The following is a 19,162-nucleotide window of genomic DNA, read 5'->3' as shown; positions in this document are numbered from 1 at the left end:
ATTAGAGATAGCTAATGCTTATCTTTTGTGGGTGAAGTACAAGAAAATAGAGCTAGAGAGATAAATAACAGTAATGCATGACCAAGTGATTTATAATTAACAGTTTTATTCATTTTGAGCTTTCACTTCACATTAGCCTTCTTGTAAGTAGTCATTGATCTTATGTTTGCCTTAGACAAGCTTATGGATAAGTCCGTCTACTTGTAGCTTAGAAGAAATTTTGGCCTTGACATCTTTTTATGCTTTTTGGCTGTCAGTACTTAATAATTTGTCTCATTTCTCTAAGACATTTCTCAATACTGGCAAATTAAAGTATTGGATAGTGATTTTGGAGCTTAAACTGAAGCTCTTCACATAAAAGGCTGTTGATTTTCTGAGCTAATTTTGGCAACTGATTGTGCAGTTTCCAAAGAGGAGTCAATGAAGATACAAGTTAGTAAAATAATTTATCCTATTTCTTGGAACATTTTTGCAACTAAAATTATCTTACCCAGGTAATATATCTTAAAGAATACATAGTTTACAGTCATTGCTACAGTGTGTTTTTTCATGTCCCTAAATTTCTTTGTACTCTTTTGCATTTCAAATCTTGTGTCATTTTCCTTATGAAAGGTGAACATACTGTCTTCAATGGAAATGTTCATTTGCAGAAGAAAACTATCCAGTTAGAAATTTTGGAGCAGTTTTTCTCAGATCTTTTTGAATATTTTGTGAATATGATTCTGCCTAAAGATTTGAAAGGCCATTTTTGCAACAACATATGTAATGGTAGGCTCCTGCTGTTGGCTACCTAAACCATATCTTATATATTACTGTATAAATGTGTATAGTTATTTATATAGATTGTCATTTATTTCACACATGATAAAAGTTAGAAATGCGATGACATTGACTTAAATTGAAAATGACTTAACAATTCTGAGATTGAAAGTAAGTTCAAGGATGGCTGAGTGGCACAGTCAGTGAAGCATCTGACTCTTGATTTCGGCTGGGGTCATGATCTCACAGTTCATGAGTTAGAGCCCCGCATCAGGCTCTGTGCTGGCAGCATGAAGCCTGCTTAGGATTCTCTGTCCCCCTCTCTCTGTGCCCCTCTCCCTCTCACACTCTCAGTCTCTCTCTCAAATTAAATAAACTTTAAATTTAAGAAGTTCAGAAATCCAGTATCTGCACCACATTTGCTGACCAAGTTTCTGTGACCAGCATACTTAAAATCTGTGGCCAAAGGATGTCCTAATATTATTGACAAATTAGGCTTCTAAAGGGTATTTTACATCTGAAGAAGAGGAAGAAGAATTGGACACCATTTGTAGACAATCTTGGCCACAGAAGCCACAGAAACTTTTGGAGAATTCTTTATTTTGACACATTTGGTGTGGTTTTACTCTTTGGAATTAATGTGTACACTGCAGTAAGGCAGCTTTTCCCAGGCTACCAGAATGGCACTTCATTTTCTTTAAGATACTGGCTTTTGGCTGGAAACACAGTAAGGAATTATCTTGATTGAACTGTTCATTTGGTCCCATTTTGCTTTCTGGTGCAGACAAACACTCAGATATTGAGAAATGGAAATTCTTTGCCATCCAGTATTATGCAACTGAAATTTAATACTGAGTGTTCATTTTTTAACAGATGATTTGTTTTTAAGAAATGTTTGCCATTCATCTTTTGGTCAATTTTACCTTTTAATATTTATCATGGTTTATAAGTAGGTAAGATGATAGATTACCATACATTTATAAAATGTGCAAGTATACATTTGGTCTTAGTTTCACTTAATGAGTTTTTTGAGTTTTTTTAATGTTTATTTATTTTTGAGAGAGAGAGACAGAGGCAGCACGAGTCGGGGGAGGAACAGAGAGAGAGGGAGACACAGAACCCGAAGCAGACTCTGAGCCTTTAAGCACAGAACCCGATGTGGGACTCGAACTCACAGTGAGATCAGGACCTGAGCTTAAACCAGGGGCTTAACTGACTACGCCACCCAGAAGCCCCTTCACTTACTGAGTTTTAATCCTAGTTGTTTTATGCAGTCACTAAAGTTGCTGTAAAAGAACATGTACTTGTTATCTTTAAGAAATGCATCCTTTTGTTATTTTCTCCAGGTTATCATGCAGCATTTGATTTTCCCCGCCACTTTCTACTTGTATGTGTTATATAGAAAGCGAACCACACACACAGCTCTACAATTGCCTAGGAACAGTGGTTGCCATGGCATTTTTAGTTTGATATACGGGATACAGCTGTCTGTATTTCCAAAAATATGACTTGTTTCATTCAGTAGAGACATACACCATGCATGTCTATTCATGATTGAATATAATCTGTTTTTCCTTCTAAGGCTTTCCCATATATAAGTATACTTTGTCTTGGTAGTTTTAATTGGATTTTCAAAGGATCATAATCACAATAGCAAAATTAATGACTAATGCTTATGTAGCACTTACTAATGTTTCAGACCAGGTACTAAAGCACATTACTCATTTAATGCTCTTGAAAATCCTCTGAGCCATTACTTTTTAAGTTTCTACCCGCTTTACCTCTGACCCGAATGTAAATAACTGTGCTCATTATAAAGTGGTTTAAAAATTTAAAGAATAATACTATTCAAAGAACAATGGGTCCTTTATGGGATTAGTGTGAATTTCTCTCCCTTACCTACCAGTATACAAAAGCCGTGCCTCTCTGAAGTGCATACTGAATTAATAATATATTTAAAATAATCAGTGTCAGGAATCGTCTTTACAAGTTCTTGTTGTATGCAGCTTACTTAGGCTTTCTACCACTAGGACGTTTGTGACCTCATGGGGAAGAAAATGCCTTTCTCTGGTACCAGAGACCAGGGCAGAGAGAAGCAGGCCTCTTTTTTGGAGCCATGGTGGTAAAACACGGGTGTCACTTGGATAATACTGTCATACGGTCCTGGCTTGCTTTCTGGGATGAACTGGGATGAACCTAGTTTGTTTCCCTGATTGCTACTTTACCTTGGTGGGGGCCCTAAAGTCAGGTCATCTGTACTGTTTGTACTCTCCTACTCTGCCCCTGGACACTCTTCTTTGTTCTCAGCACTGACCATGGAGAACCTTGAGTACCACCATCCTCTGTCTTTTTAACTGTATCCTGAGGTCTGATTTCTCCTGATCCATCTTCTCTTTTTTCATTTGAGATGTATTACTGAGTTAGGCTTCCCTCTTTGGACATTTAGAAATGTCATTTGTAAGGGATTACTGCTAATAAGACTTGGTTATATGGTATCTCAAAGTATTATAGGGTTGATGAAATGAAAGCTCAGGTTGCCTCAGGGAGAGAAATTTAAAAACCTTACAAGGGTATAANATATATATATATATTATATATATTTTTTTTTTTACTTTTTTTTTTTTTCTTGACCAGCATTGGAGAAGGGCTGGAAAGAAATCTATTGTGGCAGAAGAAGCTCCAGTCTTATTTGACAGATAGTCTTGGATCTACCAATAGGTCTTTTATATTCTTCTTTGTTGTCATTTTTCTCATTGTCTTCTTTGTTTTCTACCTTGAAGAACAAGCCATTGAACTTTGTGGCTTGGGCTTTTCCTCTGTACAATAAGATTTTGTGACTAAATTTCCAAAAGTCTCTTCCAACTCCAGTATAATCAAATTACTCTTCTGTTGTCTTTTAAAATTGGCCTTTAACAGATGAAAGTGCTTTGTTACGTGGATTTATGGTTTGATTAGTGTTAACCATATAATGCTTCCTAGTCTCCTAGTATTACTTCTCTGAGGATTTTTGAAACTCTAAAGGATAATAACAAAATAAAACATTGATTAACTGACATCTTTCTCCCTGAACTCCTGACTATAACACAAAACTCAACACAAGTGCTTTGGACATCAATAAAAAGAGGTAGAGGACGCAAAGTTTTAGGATGATATGCTCAGGTTAATGTGTTTGTTAATCAGAGGATACAGATGTTATTATTGAATAATGCTGAGTTGAAATCCAGACCATTTTGAGAGAAATCCACTGGCAAGTTTGGCCACTTCAAATCCTCTTAAGGGATTGTAATTCTAGTAACCAAACATGATACAAATTACAAGTGGTCATGGTATTTAGACACCTCTAAGTGAATCCAGCTCTAATCTCATTACTTGCTGTTCTAGAATTTATGTCGGCAAATTGATGGGAACGCCCTAGAAATTGGCAGAATAGATGACTGCTTACAAGGTGTGGATTTAAGAGCTCTGGGCCCTGACACTACCGCCCTATTTCTCCTTACCCTAAATACAGATGATACCTAGCATATCATCTCTATTTCTTACACCCCTTCACTAATAGGATTTTTCTTAATCAAAGTTGACCTAAACAGGCTAAGACTTTCAGTGCTGTAACGATTCATGGGTTCGAGCCCCACGTGGCTCTGCGCTGAATAGTGTAGAGCATGCTTGAGATTCTCTCACTCACTCTCTCTGCCCCTCCTCTGCACACACTCACTCTCTCTCAAAAATAAATTTGTAAAACCTAAAAAATTTAATAAAACTTCATAAAGAAATTAGCATATATGCCTTCAATACAAGTAAAAAGCATGCATATGAATAAAGGTATGTGTAAAATGTTGGACACCAAAACTTGTATGACATGACTCATATTTATTGGGATTTAGAGTAATTTTTCTTTTTTTTTCCTCATCAATGAATGCATTGTTTTCACCAAAGAGATTGTCCTAATCTTATGATGAAATCAATAAAAATACTGAATTCATTGTGATTTAAAAAAAATCTTCCTTTACAGCTTTGCTTATTTTGTAAATTCATTTCAATACCTCATACTTTGTATTACATATATTATAATTATATATTTGAAGTTTAAGAAAACTGACCTGTTGTCTTAGTTGTAAAATTATTTTAGAAAAAGCTCTCCCATCAAGAGTTAAGAGTTCAAACTTGACCTTTAGTTAGTTATGTAAAACTTCAGTCATTGTGATATAATTCATGGTAAATCAAACTTGGAATTGGTAATTTGTCACTTTAGAAGGAGGGAAAAAAAGTAAGAGTTTTAAGACAGTTTCAAGGGATGGCTTAAGTTTTCTCCTCTAACCCATCCCTCTCTACATGTGGAAAGCATAAACAAATAAAAACCCAACAGCTTCTAATAGAAACATTTAACAATGTCCTTGAAGTTGAGCCACTGTATTTCCATTTTTTGATTCAAATGTTTGTCTTATTTCTCTATATATACACTTTATGTCTTTTATACAGAATATATTGATTTCAATGATCCATATCTTAAAATTCACCTGTGATTAGTAAGTGATCTAATAACTTGTACTGAGCTTGTCCTCAGTAAATCTACTGAATGCCATTCACTTCTATTTTCTTCAGCTAAATTTAGTTCCATTTTGAACCAGTAAATCCTGATCTGGGTGTGAATTCTGAGGGATTAAGTATCTGGCATGGTTTTCACCTTGACCTTGCCACTTTTGCTAGTTGTTCTCTTTCTCCATGCAGTATTTTTCTTTTCACAGACTGTAAAATTCAGTGATGTGCATTCCTGCCAGGGATATAGTTTTCCCTAATGGCAAACAGACTTAGGGACTCTAACTAAAGTAAATAATTGAACATCTCTAATTATTAACCAAAGCATTTTCCCCTAGTAAGTAGAAACCTCTCTGTGTTCTTGTTTTGTAAACTCTTTGGGTTTAAATATAGTTTAATCTCAACCTCTTTTTAAAAAGTTCAGTCCTAATTTGATGAAAGAGAATGCATCTTGGTGCTGAAAGCTAATGACCATTCTAAACAGTTCTTCAACCTTAATTCTTTACATTAAATTTATGAGATATTCAGATTTACATGTTACTATACATATTCATAATACCCATCATCAAGAATTAATAAATTGGTGTTAAGTATGGAGCTTTTATTAAATTCCTTTAAGGTAGGATAGAGTTGCCTCAGGTGACTTAGAGGTGGAATTTTTACACACAGTGAATTAAACACAATGGATTTGGCTTATGCAATGGACTAAGCCCAAGTTCCTGAATGCTGGGCGCTCTTGGCGTTTTAAGGTTGATTATAATGCAGACAGACTCTAATAGGACTCTTTGCCACTCCCAACACTGTAGACAGAATACAACAATCTTAGAATAAGTACCTCCTTTTATCCATACTTTTCACTCCAACTCTATATTAGAACTATCGTTTGCTTATTTTATTTACAGATCACATTCACATACTTTAAAATATATAAGCTGCATGCTATACTAGCTAATATTTATGGACTGTATACTAAGCACTTTACTATGTTTTCACACATGACATTTCACGTAAGCATCCAGCCCCTTCTGAAGGGTACGTGCTCTTATTTTCCCACTTTATAGATGAGGAGACTGAAGGTGGCAGAGACACTAGAAGGCCATGCTCCCCGGTTGAAGCCCTGACGTGGTCTCCAAAGCTCATTTGTTTCATAACCATTAGAGTAGGCCGCCTTCCAACTTGCAAGCCTGGAAGCCTCTCTCCAGTTAGACACAAACTCACACTTAAAAGTACTGGGCTCACACCTGACTAATGAAGGGTAGAACAGTTAGGAGACTATTAGGCACATACTCCTGAAGGTCACAGGAAAACTAGGGCTTAAGAGCGCTGCTGGTTAGACACTGATGGCCTTCCTCACCTTTTTTCCTTCTGTTTTTAAAGCATTTTATTATTTTTATTTATTTATTTTTAGTGCTTCAAGTTTTTATTTAAATTCCGGTTATTTAAGATATAGAGTAATACTAGTTTCAGCAGTAGAATTTAGTGATTCATCACATAACCTATAACACACAGTGCTCATTGCAAGTGCCCTCCTTAATGCCCATCACCAATTTAGCCCATCCAGCAACCCTCAGTTCTCTTTATTTGAGAGGTCTCTTATTTATGGTTTGCCTGCCTCTCTCTCTCTCTCTCTCTCCCCCCACTTCCCTCACCCCCCCACCCCCCGTTCATCTGTTTTGTTTCTTAAATGTCACACAGGAGTGAAATCATATGGTATTTGGCTTTCTCTGATTGACTTATTTCACTTAGCATAATAGACTCTAGCTCCATCCACATTGTTGCACACGGCAAGATTTCATTCTTTTTGATGGCTGAGTAATATTTGTGTGTGTGTGTGTGTGTGTGTGTGTGTGTACACCATTATTTTCTTTATCCATTGGTCAGTCTGTGGACATTTGTATATGTGCTGCCAAAGTGAGCACAGTCTATGGACATTTGGGCTTTTCACATAATTTGGCTAATGTTGATAATGCTGCTGTAAACATCAGGGTGCATGTGTCCCTTTGAATCAGCATTTTTGTATCCTTTGGGTAAATACCTAGTAGTACAACTGCTGAGTCATAGCGTAGTTGTATTTTTAACTTTTTCAGGAACCTTTAAGCTGTTTTTCAGAGTGGTGGCACCAGTTTGCATTCCCACCAATAGTGTGTCGGTTCCCCTTTCTCCATATCCTTGCCAACATCTGTGTGTTGTTAATTTTAGCCACTCTGACAGGTGTGAGGTGGTATCTCAGTGTGGTTTTTATTTGTATTTCCCTGATGATGAGTGGTGTTGAGCATCTTTTCAGGAGTTGATTAGCCATCTGGGTGTCTTCTTTGGAAATATGTCTGCTCATGTCTTCTGCACATTTCTTACCTGGGTTGTTTGTTTTTTTGGGTGTTGAGTTTGAGAAGTTCTTTATAGATTTTGGCTACTAACCCTTTATCAGACATGTCATTTGCAAATACCTTGTCCCATTTCTAAGGTTACCTTGTAATTTTGTTGATGGCTTCCTTTGCTGTGCATAAGCTTTTTATCTTGATGAGCTCCCAGTAGTTCATTTTTGCTTTTGTTTCCCTAGTACTGTATATGGGAAATCATGATGTGTTTACGTAAGCAGTTGTGATGGGTTAGTGAGTCTGCTTTCTACCAGTAGTCATTCTTGAGTTAGGAGCCACTTTCTTGGTTTTTAGGAACACCCAGATCATCTAACTTAAATGCCCCTTCTTTTCTTGGCATGGTTTTACCCAAGAGAAGATGTTTACAGTAAATACAGAACATTCTTTCCTTAAGGCCTAGGGGTTCCTCTATTTTGGTCTTATTAGTGATGTTTTATTTAATACAAAATAACTGTAAGTTTGATTTTTATTACCTTACCCTTCCTTCTACCTGATTAAAATTATTTTCTAACAGTTTTTAGAAAGGGGGGGAGAGCTCTTCCCTCTCTGTCTTAAAAGACAAGAAATATCTATTAAGCTATTTCCTTGAACACTAACACTAATATTATTGTACCTCAGGACAAACTTATATTTCTGTCATTAATTTATTGCTAATTATCTGAACTCACTATTTTTATTCCTTGAAAACTCCTGCCCTTGGGCCATCGTACATAATTTCTTAAATTTATATTTATGTCATAAACTTAATAAGTTTTAACCATTAATTATTGTAAAGGATCATAGTCAAAAAATCTGTATAAGAGAATCAGTTATGACAGGCCCCATATGTCTACCTGGTACCACCCAGTGACAATTATACTGTTGTTTTTTTTTTTTAATTTTTAAAAATTTTTTAATGTTTATTTTTAAGACCGAGACAGAGGATGAGCAGGGAGGGGCAGAGAGAGAGAGGGAGACACAGAATCCGAAGGAGGCTCCAGGTTCTGAGCTATCTGCACAGAGCCGGACACAGGGCTCAAACTCACAGACTGTGAGATCATGACCTGTGCTGAGTCGGATGCTTAACCAACTGGACCACCCAGGTGCCTCTATACTGTCTTTCTTAATGTATTCCCTCTTGGTCTTTGATCCAGTTGCAGCTCCCTAAAAATGTATGTCCTCTTCTTTTCATGTTACACTTGCAGAATAGGGTACAGGGACTTAAGTTCTATAGGGTAAAGTTATAAAATCTGTGCTCCTTTTAAATGTTCATGGCTTACCCTTTTTTTCCCTTAACTGTCTGTATAAATACTATTAAAACATTTTTAATGTTTGTAAAACTAAAATCCATATACTTTGATACATTTTAAGTTCTTTGTCCATAGAAATATAAATATCCTGTATAAAAAAGTTAGCTTATTTTTAGACCTCTAGGGACATAAATGAAATCTATGCATCTATTTTTATTTTATCTTTGAGTTATGGATAGGTTCATATAAATTTGTGCATATAAATTCTTCCCTTTCTAATTTCTATACTGTCTACATTGCTATGAGCGAAATTTAAGAGCTCTAACTCCCAAATGGATACTATCATCTGAGAAATTCACGACTAATTCAAGTCATGATTGCTTTTATCAGGTAATAGGAAAGACGAATAATGACAGTGATTGGGAATTTGGCCCCAAGGGGAACACGGGTTTGTATCCTAGACCTCATGAAAGCAATCAGTCTAAGCATGGGAAATAAGTTTTCAGCATGGAAATAGGAGGAAAATCAAATGCTGCCCCAACTCTGTGCACTCAGCAGTTACTGTTTTTGCTGGTAAACTCCGTCTGTGAGAGTAAGAAGGCATGCCTTATTAGGGGTTTACAAAAGTAAATTCATCCAAAAAATAAAATGACGTATTCTCTGCTGCTTTTGATTTTTACATCATTATTTTAAAAAGTGAAGTGCCACATTGTTTTAGGAGAATTTTTGGCTTTTTTCCTAAAGACTCCTAAATTTGTTAATTTTACTATAAGATAGCAAATGAAAGTTTCTGAACATAGAGATATATCCTCAATCAATAAGAAGAAAACTTTGTATCCTACTCAAAATGGTATTAAAATGCTGCTCATCCAGCTGTATTATATAATGCATTTCTTTCTCAGCTCTTGTTTGCTAAGGATCCTCCTCCTGATTTAAAAGTCCAAATTGCATTTGAGGATATTTCCCCACATCTACTCTGGAGGGAGTAGGGGATGAGGGTTGGCCTTGAGATTTAATCAGAATTGGCTTTACTGACTGGGATCAATCTGGGTTTGAGTGGCAGGCTTTAATTCTTTCCTTGCTGGATTGTGGAGAGGTCTGAAAAGTTCTGGAGGAAGGACCAGGGTATGGAGGGGAGCAGAAGTTGGTGGCTGCAGCTGGTATGGAGGAAGTTTAATGGTTTGACTACAGTCAGGTCAGCCAGGTGCCACCCTGTCCACTCCCTTGTTAAGAGGCATTAACCTCAGAGGTGTGTCCCGTCAAGTGCCTGCCACTGTGGACCTTACTGTGCTCTGTCCCTGTGAGATGACCCACCCTCCTTTTTAGTACCTAGCACCACTGACAGTGATGACAACTGACTCAGAGATTTCTATTTGCTTTCTTCTCTGACAGGCATATTATGAAATTACAAGATAGTAAAATTTGCTACATTTTTCTTGGTGTGTCGCAAGGCATAAAGATGAAAGACATCTAATGAACTCATTCCCTTCTGTTAGGTGTACTTACATTGTCTACAGATGGAAATGACTCCGGCTTTACATGCTCTGAGGCTCTTATTTACAAATGGAGATGACAGTATTTCATTCATTTATTGATTGACTCAACAAATATGTATTGTAAGACTTCTACGGGCTAGACATTGTTCTGGAGATATGGCAGTGGGCAAAATCGAAGGAAAAAAAATCCAGTCCCTCTTCTTACACTCCTCTCTAGTGGAAGCAAGCAATAAACAAGGTGAAACAGCCAACTAGCAGCTATGTTGGAGATCTACTAAATGCTGATCATAAAGATCAAGCTGGAAAAAGGGATAAATATAGGGGGAGGAGCTCATTGAAAAGGTGGCATTTGAGAAATAAACTGAAGAAAATGAGAACATTAGTAAGACAGCAAATTATCAGTAGAGCATTGCAGGCACAGGGAATACCCAGGACAGCCACCCAAGGTGGGAACTACTCCTGGCATACTTGAGGAGCAACATGAAGGCAAGTGTGTCTGGAGTGGTGTGAATCACTCCACCCTTGGAGGTGGAGATGGTCAGAAAGATCTAGGGGCCAGCTGGTTCACCACCTTAGAAGTCAACTGGGAAACCATTACTTGGTCTTGAACAAAATGACCTAATCAAACTCAGTTTTAATACGATCCTTTTGCTGCTATGTCGGGAAAGGCTGTAGGGAAGCAATGTGGAAGCAGAGTCCATTTGGAAGGTTCTTGATAATAATTCAGACTGTGTGGTGGCAGTGAAGCTAGATGAGCCAACAGAATGGACTTTTGTGGAATGTGAGAGAGAGGGGATATGGATGACTCCAAAGTTACTGGCCTGAACATATGGAGGCATGACTTGCTCTTTATTGAAACAGAGACTGTGGGAATAGGAATATTTTTGACAGGGCAGTGGAAAGGAGGGATTATCAGGATCCCCGTTCTAGACGTGCCATGTTTGAAATCACCTTAGACATTAAGTGGAGATCAGATAGAGGTCCGGGATGGAGATGTAAGTTTGGACTTAATCGGCATATGAATAATACATAAATTCAAGGGAATTGAGGAGATTACTAACAGAGGGAACCCAGAGGCTGAAGAGAAAGTATCCAACGTCTGAGATGAAAAGAACCATAAAGGAAAGCAGAGTGTTGGGATATGTGCAGAATAGGAACGTAGTAATCTGGAAGTAAGAAAAAAGAGGATTCTGAGAGGGTGGTCAACTTTGTTGAATGCTGCTAACAGGTTAAATAAACAAGTTCTAAGATTAACCCCTAGTTTAGTCATAGTGGAGGTCCTTGATGACTTTGACGGGAATAGTGTTTTTTGGGTTTTTTTTTTTTTTTTTTATACAAATAGTTTATTGTCAAGTTGGTTTCCATATAACACCCAGTACTCATCCCCACAAGTGATGGGAATAGTTTTAATGGATCCAAAGTCAGAAAATACCTGGTTGGAAGGGTTCAAATGGGAGATAGAAATCGGAGACAAAAAACTATGAGCAACTCTTTTAAGCAGGTTAGTTGGAAAGAGTGAGATGACGTGGCAGTGTGCCAGGAGGCACCGGCAGCCTGCTGAGGCAGGACTGACCATCTTAGGGTCTGCTGACAGTCACATGCTGGGAGCGTGAGCCTTAGCCATTAGCTGTGTAGAGAGTCGGTGACCTCAAATGACCTTGCCTTGAGTAGACATATAAATTTTTGAGATGTTTGTCATTAATACATTAGTCTTTTTTTTAAAAAAAGGATTAATCAAGCCAGCTGTTTTAATGTACAAATATTCTTCCCTTTTCAGCTCTTACTTTACATCCAATATTTTCTTTATATTTTTCTTTGGAAGCTAGTTTTTAACTATTATGCTTCTGAGTACTCCACATCATAATTGGTGGTTTGTATGCCCTTCTCCCAACCTAGCCTAAGTTTCTTGAGAAGGACCATATTTTATTTACTTTATGCATCCATCTCCTAGCTCTGCTCCTGGCACATGGCAGACCCTCTATAATGTTTGTTGAATGAATGACTGTTATGTTTCATATTGGTGTGGGACGCATTTGATGTAAAGGTCAGTGTCTTCCTGAAGTTTGCTGTTAATTTCTAAATAGAGATTTGTGTCTGGTCATTTTGTTTCCCAGAGTCCCTGTGGAGCAGGCATAGTGAGGACCGGCTCGCTGCAGCTTAGTAGTACATCTGTTGGCAATTCATCTTTGAAAAGGACAAAGCGAAAAGCACCTTCCCCACCCTCCAAAATGCCCCTGCATCAAAGTGATGAAAATAATCGTGTGACTGGTAATGTTACTTTTCCCATTAACATGACAGGTGTGTTGGGTCTCGTTTAGTACAGACAAGGAAGCGATAAAGATTATAAATCAGGTCTTTTTATTAAAAGATAATACATAAATGTAGGTTTTTAATTAATTTTAATAATGCTTAGATAGTCCTGATTATTCTTAACAACCTTTTTAAAATCTGCAAGATCACAGGATAAAATGAAAAAATCATACAGCTCCCTGATCCTAAAATTGAGCATGTGATCCCTTGTAAATCTGTTCAGAAGGACACTCTCATCCCAGGGCTGACTACTGGTAGGAAGGGGATCCTAAGGAGGCCTTAGCTGTATCAAAGCTGGATGGTGAAATGGCCTCTAACAATATTAGGGCTCTCTCTTCCTAAATTATAGAAAAATAATGAAGTTAACCTTCTAAGGACTTGTTCCATTTGTGAGTGTGATTGTTTGTAAGGTGTGCTGCTTCTGTCCTGTAGTCCTGCAGGCAGGACATGCGGTTCCTACAGACAGTGCTGTGGAAGCCAGCTTTCCCGAGGGGCCGTCCAGCCCAGGTAGGGCACCTTTACCCCACAGTCATGTGGTACTGACAGAGATCTTTCATGACAGCTGAGGGATGAATCTAGTTATCGTGCTCTGTCTGTCAAAAGAGATGCAAGTGCTTTGACTCTGTTTCCCAAATTTTATATTATGAAATGAAAACTTTTCCACCCTGGATTGAGTATGAAACTGGCATAACTCAAGACTCCAGTTCTTTGATGACACCTTAAGAACGTTCTTTATGCAGTGTTACCATTTATCAATGTCCTTCCCAAGACGAATGACACGTTGTTAGTTAGGAATGTACCTTAGCATGTTCAGAAGGAAACATACACCAAAGTGTAAAGTACCATTCTTTACTCAACTGTCCTCGGTATGAATTAGACATACATAGTGTTCTAATTTAGTGGTAAAAATTTGTCATCATGAAATACTATGTGGCCTCATTTTGGATTCCCCAAATAAATGAAATGTCACTAAAAATAAAATAATTTGATTTATTGCTATTTCCTAATATTTTAATAGTAGCTTTTATTGTAAGAATAAATATGATAATATTTCTGAATTCTTAAAGTTAGATACAAATGAATATGACAGGCTATTGTCTAACCAAAAGTAGAATATGACTATGCTAGTACTTTAATGTGGGGATAATTTTATAGGTAAGAAAATTACTCAGTATAACCCTAATTTTTATAATTAATATTCATAAACACTAGAAAAACTCAGGCATATCCAAATGCTCCTAAATCTTTACTCCTTAGCTGATTTTTGGGAATTTGAGGCTTTGACACATCTTATGTAAGAATTCTCCTGTCCTCTGTGATTAAAAGTATTATCATTAAATAACTAATCATGATTTTTCTTAAGTCCTACCCAGAATACTATCAATGATACTGTTTTGTTCCATGAAGGAAATGTATTAAGTAATATCAAACTATATACGTGAAATGAGAAGATTCAGAAGTATTAGAACAAAGATGTGAATGCTATTCAAACTTTTCTTGATACCTATTTCTCTTTCTTTTCCTTTTTTCCCCCCCTAGTTATCTCTTCTTGATAAATGCATGGATAATTGTGAGCTAACAAATCTGATTTCTTCGAAATGCTTCTTGTTCTCTGCTTGCCTTAACTCTGTTGTCTAAGTGCCATTTCCACAGATTTTACTTCTTTGGCAGAAGCCTCCCTTGGCCCTGGGTTCCCCAGTCACGAACAGCACACTGTGCCCAAACTGCCGGATGAAGCCTGTCTCTCGGAGAGCCCTGGAATGCCCAAGGCGGCCATAGCATCTCGGACACGTAGGTGACCAGGCCTTTCCTGCCTGGTGCTTTGTTTAATGCAGAGTAATATGTCACCACAAACAAATTTGGTTACTTGGTCATTGCGTGTGTAAAAATGACTCAAATAGTAGTTTCCCCGTTTCACTTGAAATTCTATTATAGGTTTAGAGTTCGATGTTTTCCCTGACCATAGAGATGAATAATGCAAAGTATAAGATGAATAAAATAAGTGGCTTTGGAAGATTTCAGTTTTTCTGCTATTTGGCCCTCTGCTTTTTTGGCAAAACTTTAAACGCTGTTGTTTCCAATGTGTAACTGTATGAATATACAAGAATATATATATTTTTTTTTCTTTCTTGAACTACTCTTTTGTCTGTAGTATTGCTTTTGAATGGGATTTTTAAGGTAAATTATTGGAGTTATTTTTTATCACATGGCAAAAATTTATAGTTAGGTAATTGAGTTTTATCATAAATAATTTTATTCAATTTTTATTTACTCAGAATGAGTCTTTAATGAAAATTATTTAAAATTAATATATTATCACATAGTTCTTATAATCATGCAGAATTGTGTGGCCAGTTTGAAAAATAGTTTGGCAGGTTTTCAAAAATAAAATTTAAGCATTGGTTTTCTCTATAACCCAGATATCCCACTCCTAGGTATTTTCCAAGAAAAATGAAAACCTTTCTGCTCACAAAACATACATGTGAATTATTATGGGATTTTTATTTATAATTGCCAAAAATGAGCTAGATGCTATATAATTTCATTAATATGACACTCTTGCAAGGGCAAAACTCTAAGGGGATAATAGTTGCCAAGGTCTAGAGTTGGAGGAGAGGGATGGTCACTAAAGCGCATGGGGCATTTTGGAGACTGAAGCATTCCAAAATGGATCGCCAAAATCATGAATTTTACTGAAGGTAAATTGTATCTCATTTTCTAAAAAAGAAAGAAAACTATTCTAGCAGCAACTGTATTAGTGTCTGACAAAGTGAGCATTTTTTGAATGATTGAATAAAAAAGTAGTTCACCAAAATGGATGTAATAAAATTGTTTTTTAGCAAAGAGAGATAATGTTTTGTAGTCTTGATCATTTCAAGGAAAAATATGCAAAGTATCCCAAAAGTCTCAGTGAAATTATAAGCTTTAATAATTTTTTTGAAGTTTCTTTATTTTTTGAGAGAGACAGAGACAGTGTGAGCAGGGAAGGGGCAGAGAGAGAGGGAGGGAGAGAGATTCCCAAGCAGGCTCCTCTCTGTCAGCACAGAGCCCTATGCAGGGCTCAAATCCACAAATCATGAGATCATGACCTGAGCTGAAACCAAGAGGCAGATGCTTAACTGACTGAGCTACCCAGGTGTCCCTATAAGCTTTAATTAAAAGTAAAATGCTACAAACTTAACAAAAATGTCTTATGAAAGCTTAGTATTTAAATTTCATTTACACATATAACATTTCGTGAATTTTAAAGAACTTTTGAGTTGTATATTTTGTTTCAGTTTTACTTTTTTAGAGGGAATGAAACACTTATGATAAAAAATATTCAAATCATATAAAGCTAAGTAAAGGTAAAAAAATGCAATAGAGTCTGTTAACACAACATAAACTTGATTTATTATTCAAAACTTGGGGAAATTAGTGCTAATCAACCAACCAACTCTGAAAGTTCTTTCAGATAATTAGAATTTTTTAAAAAGAATCACTGCCTTTCCTAAGACTTCTAAGAACAGAAATACTCCTCAAGCTATTAAAAAAACATATATATTTAAGTAAGCCCATATGATGCTTATGACTAGCAAGTTATAAAATTTCAGAAAAATAATTAGAGAAGATTATTGAAACCTGTAACTCATTCTTTATACTTTAATTAACTGAGATCTGTTTCTCATTGAGTGGCCCCATACTTAAAGAAAAGTTGTGTGAAATAACTTTTGATGGGCAAGAGAGAAATAGGGATAACAATCAATAATTTGCTTAATGTTACCTCAGTTAATCTAATTTGCAAAAGAGCTTATTATATGCCAAGGAGACATTTATAAAACACATTTGCATCTAAATCAGAACAGCCTTTCATTTTCTCAATACAGTTTTCAAATTATGTAAATATACTCTTACTACACAGATATGATATGCTGTTTTACATACATAATATTTGTGCATTGGTATCATAATGACTCTTTCACAAATCATAATAAAACAAGATTTGCCAAAGTATATTTTTAAAAAATTCACTTAAATTCAAATTCCTTAATATTTTTTTCTGTTGAGTAATCTTTTTTTTAAATTCACAACAAAACTGTCATTAAAAGTCTCCATATTTGGGGCACCTGGGTGATTCAGTTGGTTAAGCATGCAATTCTTGAATTCAGCTCAGGTCATGATCTCACAGTTTGTTAGTTCGAGCCCCACATCAGGCTTTGTCCTGACAGAGTGGAGCCTGCTTGGGATTCTCTGTCTCTCTCTCTTTCTCTCTCTCTCTCTGTCTCTCTCAAATAAGTAAACTTAAAAAAATAAAGTTTATCAAACGGCATAAACAGCAAATTTTTCTGTTGATACACCTAGAGATAAAATTACAGACATACATGTTAAGTACTTTAAATATTCTTCTAATATGTTGAAGTCTGTATTAAATTTTGTGGCTGTACTGATCACTATAATACAATGCTATGCCACCTTTCTTCCCCCCCTCCATTGTGGTAAAATTAAACTTTGTTCAGCTGCTATTATGTAAATGGAAGTGTTAAATTATATTTAAATAAGTGAAGATCCAGAACCTCGTTCTTTAGATTAAATTAACTTTCACAGCTAGTGTGGGCACCAGTTAGTTTGTCTCCTCTTTTAGCCTGTTGGCCACTTGTTGGTGCTTAAGGAATAATGATAAGACACATTTTTATACAATGAAATACTAGCCACAACTTTGAGAAGAAAACACACAAACACACACACATATATATTGATATGGGGTGATTTTTCAGATATAGTTAACTGGAAAAACAGAAGGTGAACAACATCGGGTATAGGATGCTTCCATTTATATTAGATGAACAACAAAAAAAAGGAAACGTGAGTATGCACATCTGCTTGTATGCTCGTTATACTTTCTGATAATATATAGGAAAAACCTGTTAAAGTTGCTTTTGAGAATCAAACTCAATGAGAATAATTTTCATTGTATAATACTTATTTGTACTTTCAAAAATTATATTAAGCATCTGAGGCAGTGGATTTTAACCCTGGTTTGTATTAGAATCACCTCAGGAACCTTAAAAATTTTGGTCCCTTCCTTCAGAGATTCTGATGTAACAGGTGTGGAAGAGGGTGTTAACATCAGTATTTTTAAGAGGGGCTCATATGACTCTCCATTGTAGTGAGAACTGATAACTATGGAGTCAGATTTCTTAAGTGTACTTGTAAACAACATAAAAATCTCACGTTCTTTTCATTTACATTTAAAACTATTGTGTGAATGTAAAATCATTTAAATTCAAAGATATATAGGTATCATTCAGATATATAACTTGAAGTTAGAGTTTAGATAATTTATTTTTTCTTCCATGACAAAACCTAGCATGATAGCATATTATTTTTAGAATTGTATATGTCTGAGGGGCGCCTGGGTGGCTTAGTTGGTTAAGCGTCTAACTTTCGCTTAGGTCATGATCTCACGGTTCGTGGGTTCGAGCCCCACGTCGGGCGCTGTGCTGACTGCCAGCTCAGAGCCTGGAGCCTGTTTCAGTCTGTGACTCCCTCTCTCTCTGACCCTCCCCTGCTCACGCTATCTCTCTCTCTCTCTCCTAGAAATAAATAAAAAACATTAAAAAAAAATAGAATTGTATATGTCTGAGATAATCTGATTATATGTTAATTTGATTATTCACAGTTATAAGAGAATTTCACTATTAGACTTGGACCAGCACTTAAAAGAGTCCAGCTAATTATTATTTTAAAAACTCCTTTTACTAGGATTGCATAGGATGAATGAGGAAAATTAATATTTAGGATTATATCTTCATTTCTTTGTAGCTGGAATTAACTCTGATCATAGCCTTGAAGAGATAGATGAAAAGGAAGAACTGAGTGAAGTGCCTAAAGATGAGGCTGAAAAGATTTCTCTGAAGTCACAAGATCCTCCTTTTGGATCTACTGATATAATAAATACACTGAAAAACAATCCTAACTCAGCCCTTGGCAATTTTACTGGAGAGTCCTCACAAAACTCCAAAGAAGAAAAACAAGAAGCTAGAAACACAGATGGACAGTAAGTAGTCTGTGCACCCGAAGTGTTGGTTTATGGTTTGTTTAATTAATACTAGTCTTTCAATTATAGATATTTTAAACACAAATATAGTAGTCCCTTTAGTTTAGACTCTATTTATATCACCATCGTTGTAAGAATATTTATTAATAAAGATCTGTGTGAGGCTCCTGGGTGGCTCCGTTCATTGAGTGACTGACCAAGTCTTGATTTCAGCTCAGGTTATGATCTCATTCACGGGATCGAGCCTCATCCAGGCAGCATGGAGCCTGTTTGGGATTCTCTCTCTCCCTCTCTCTCTCTTCCTCTCCCCTGCTTAAACTTTTTTTTCAAAAAGTAAAGCTTTTTGGGTGCCTGAGTGGCTCAGTCGGTTAAGTGTCTGACTTTGGCACATATCATGATCTCGTGGTTCATGAGTTCGAGCCC

General features: G+C 36.3%; 1 protein-coding gene across 4 annotated transcripts in view; it reads left to right on the top strand.

Moving 5' to 3' along the window:
- Nucleotides 1–19,162, top strand: part of COBLL1 (cordon-bleu WH2 repeat protein like 1) — a 158,253-nt gene that overhangs the window by 121,915 nt on the left and 17,176 nt on the right. For 3 of the 4 annotated variants that reach the window (XM_077756764.1, XM_077756763.1, XM_077756767.1), the window contains 4 exons: nucleotides 12,507–12,660; nucleotides 13,135–13,209; nucleotides 14,374–14,493; nucleotides 18,505–18,739. In XM_077756764.1, coding sequence (XP_077612890.1) covers nucleotides 12,507–12,660; nucleotides 13,135–13,209; nucleotides 14,374–14,493; nucleotides 18,505–18,739 — 584 coding nt within the window. The remainder of the gene's footprint in view (nucleotides 1–12,506; nucleotides 12,661–13,134; nucleotides 13,210–14,373; nucleotides 14,494–18,504; nucleotides 18,740–19,162) is intronic. The other variant, XM_077756765.1, reaches the window with a different exon arrangement.

The sequence above is a fragment of the Crocuta crocuta genome, unplaced genomic scaffold, assembly GCF_008692635.1.
Source record: "Crocuta crocuta isolate KB4526 unplaced genomic scaffold, BGI_CrCroc_1.0 scaffold359, whole genome shotgun sequence".
Classification (NCBI taxonomy): Eukaryota; Metazoa; Chordata; class Mammalia; order Carnivora; family Hyaenidae; genus Crocuta; species Crocuta crocuta.
This window is presented reverse-complemented; position numbering and strand designations above follow the sequence as displayed.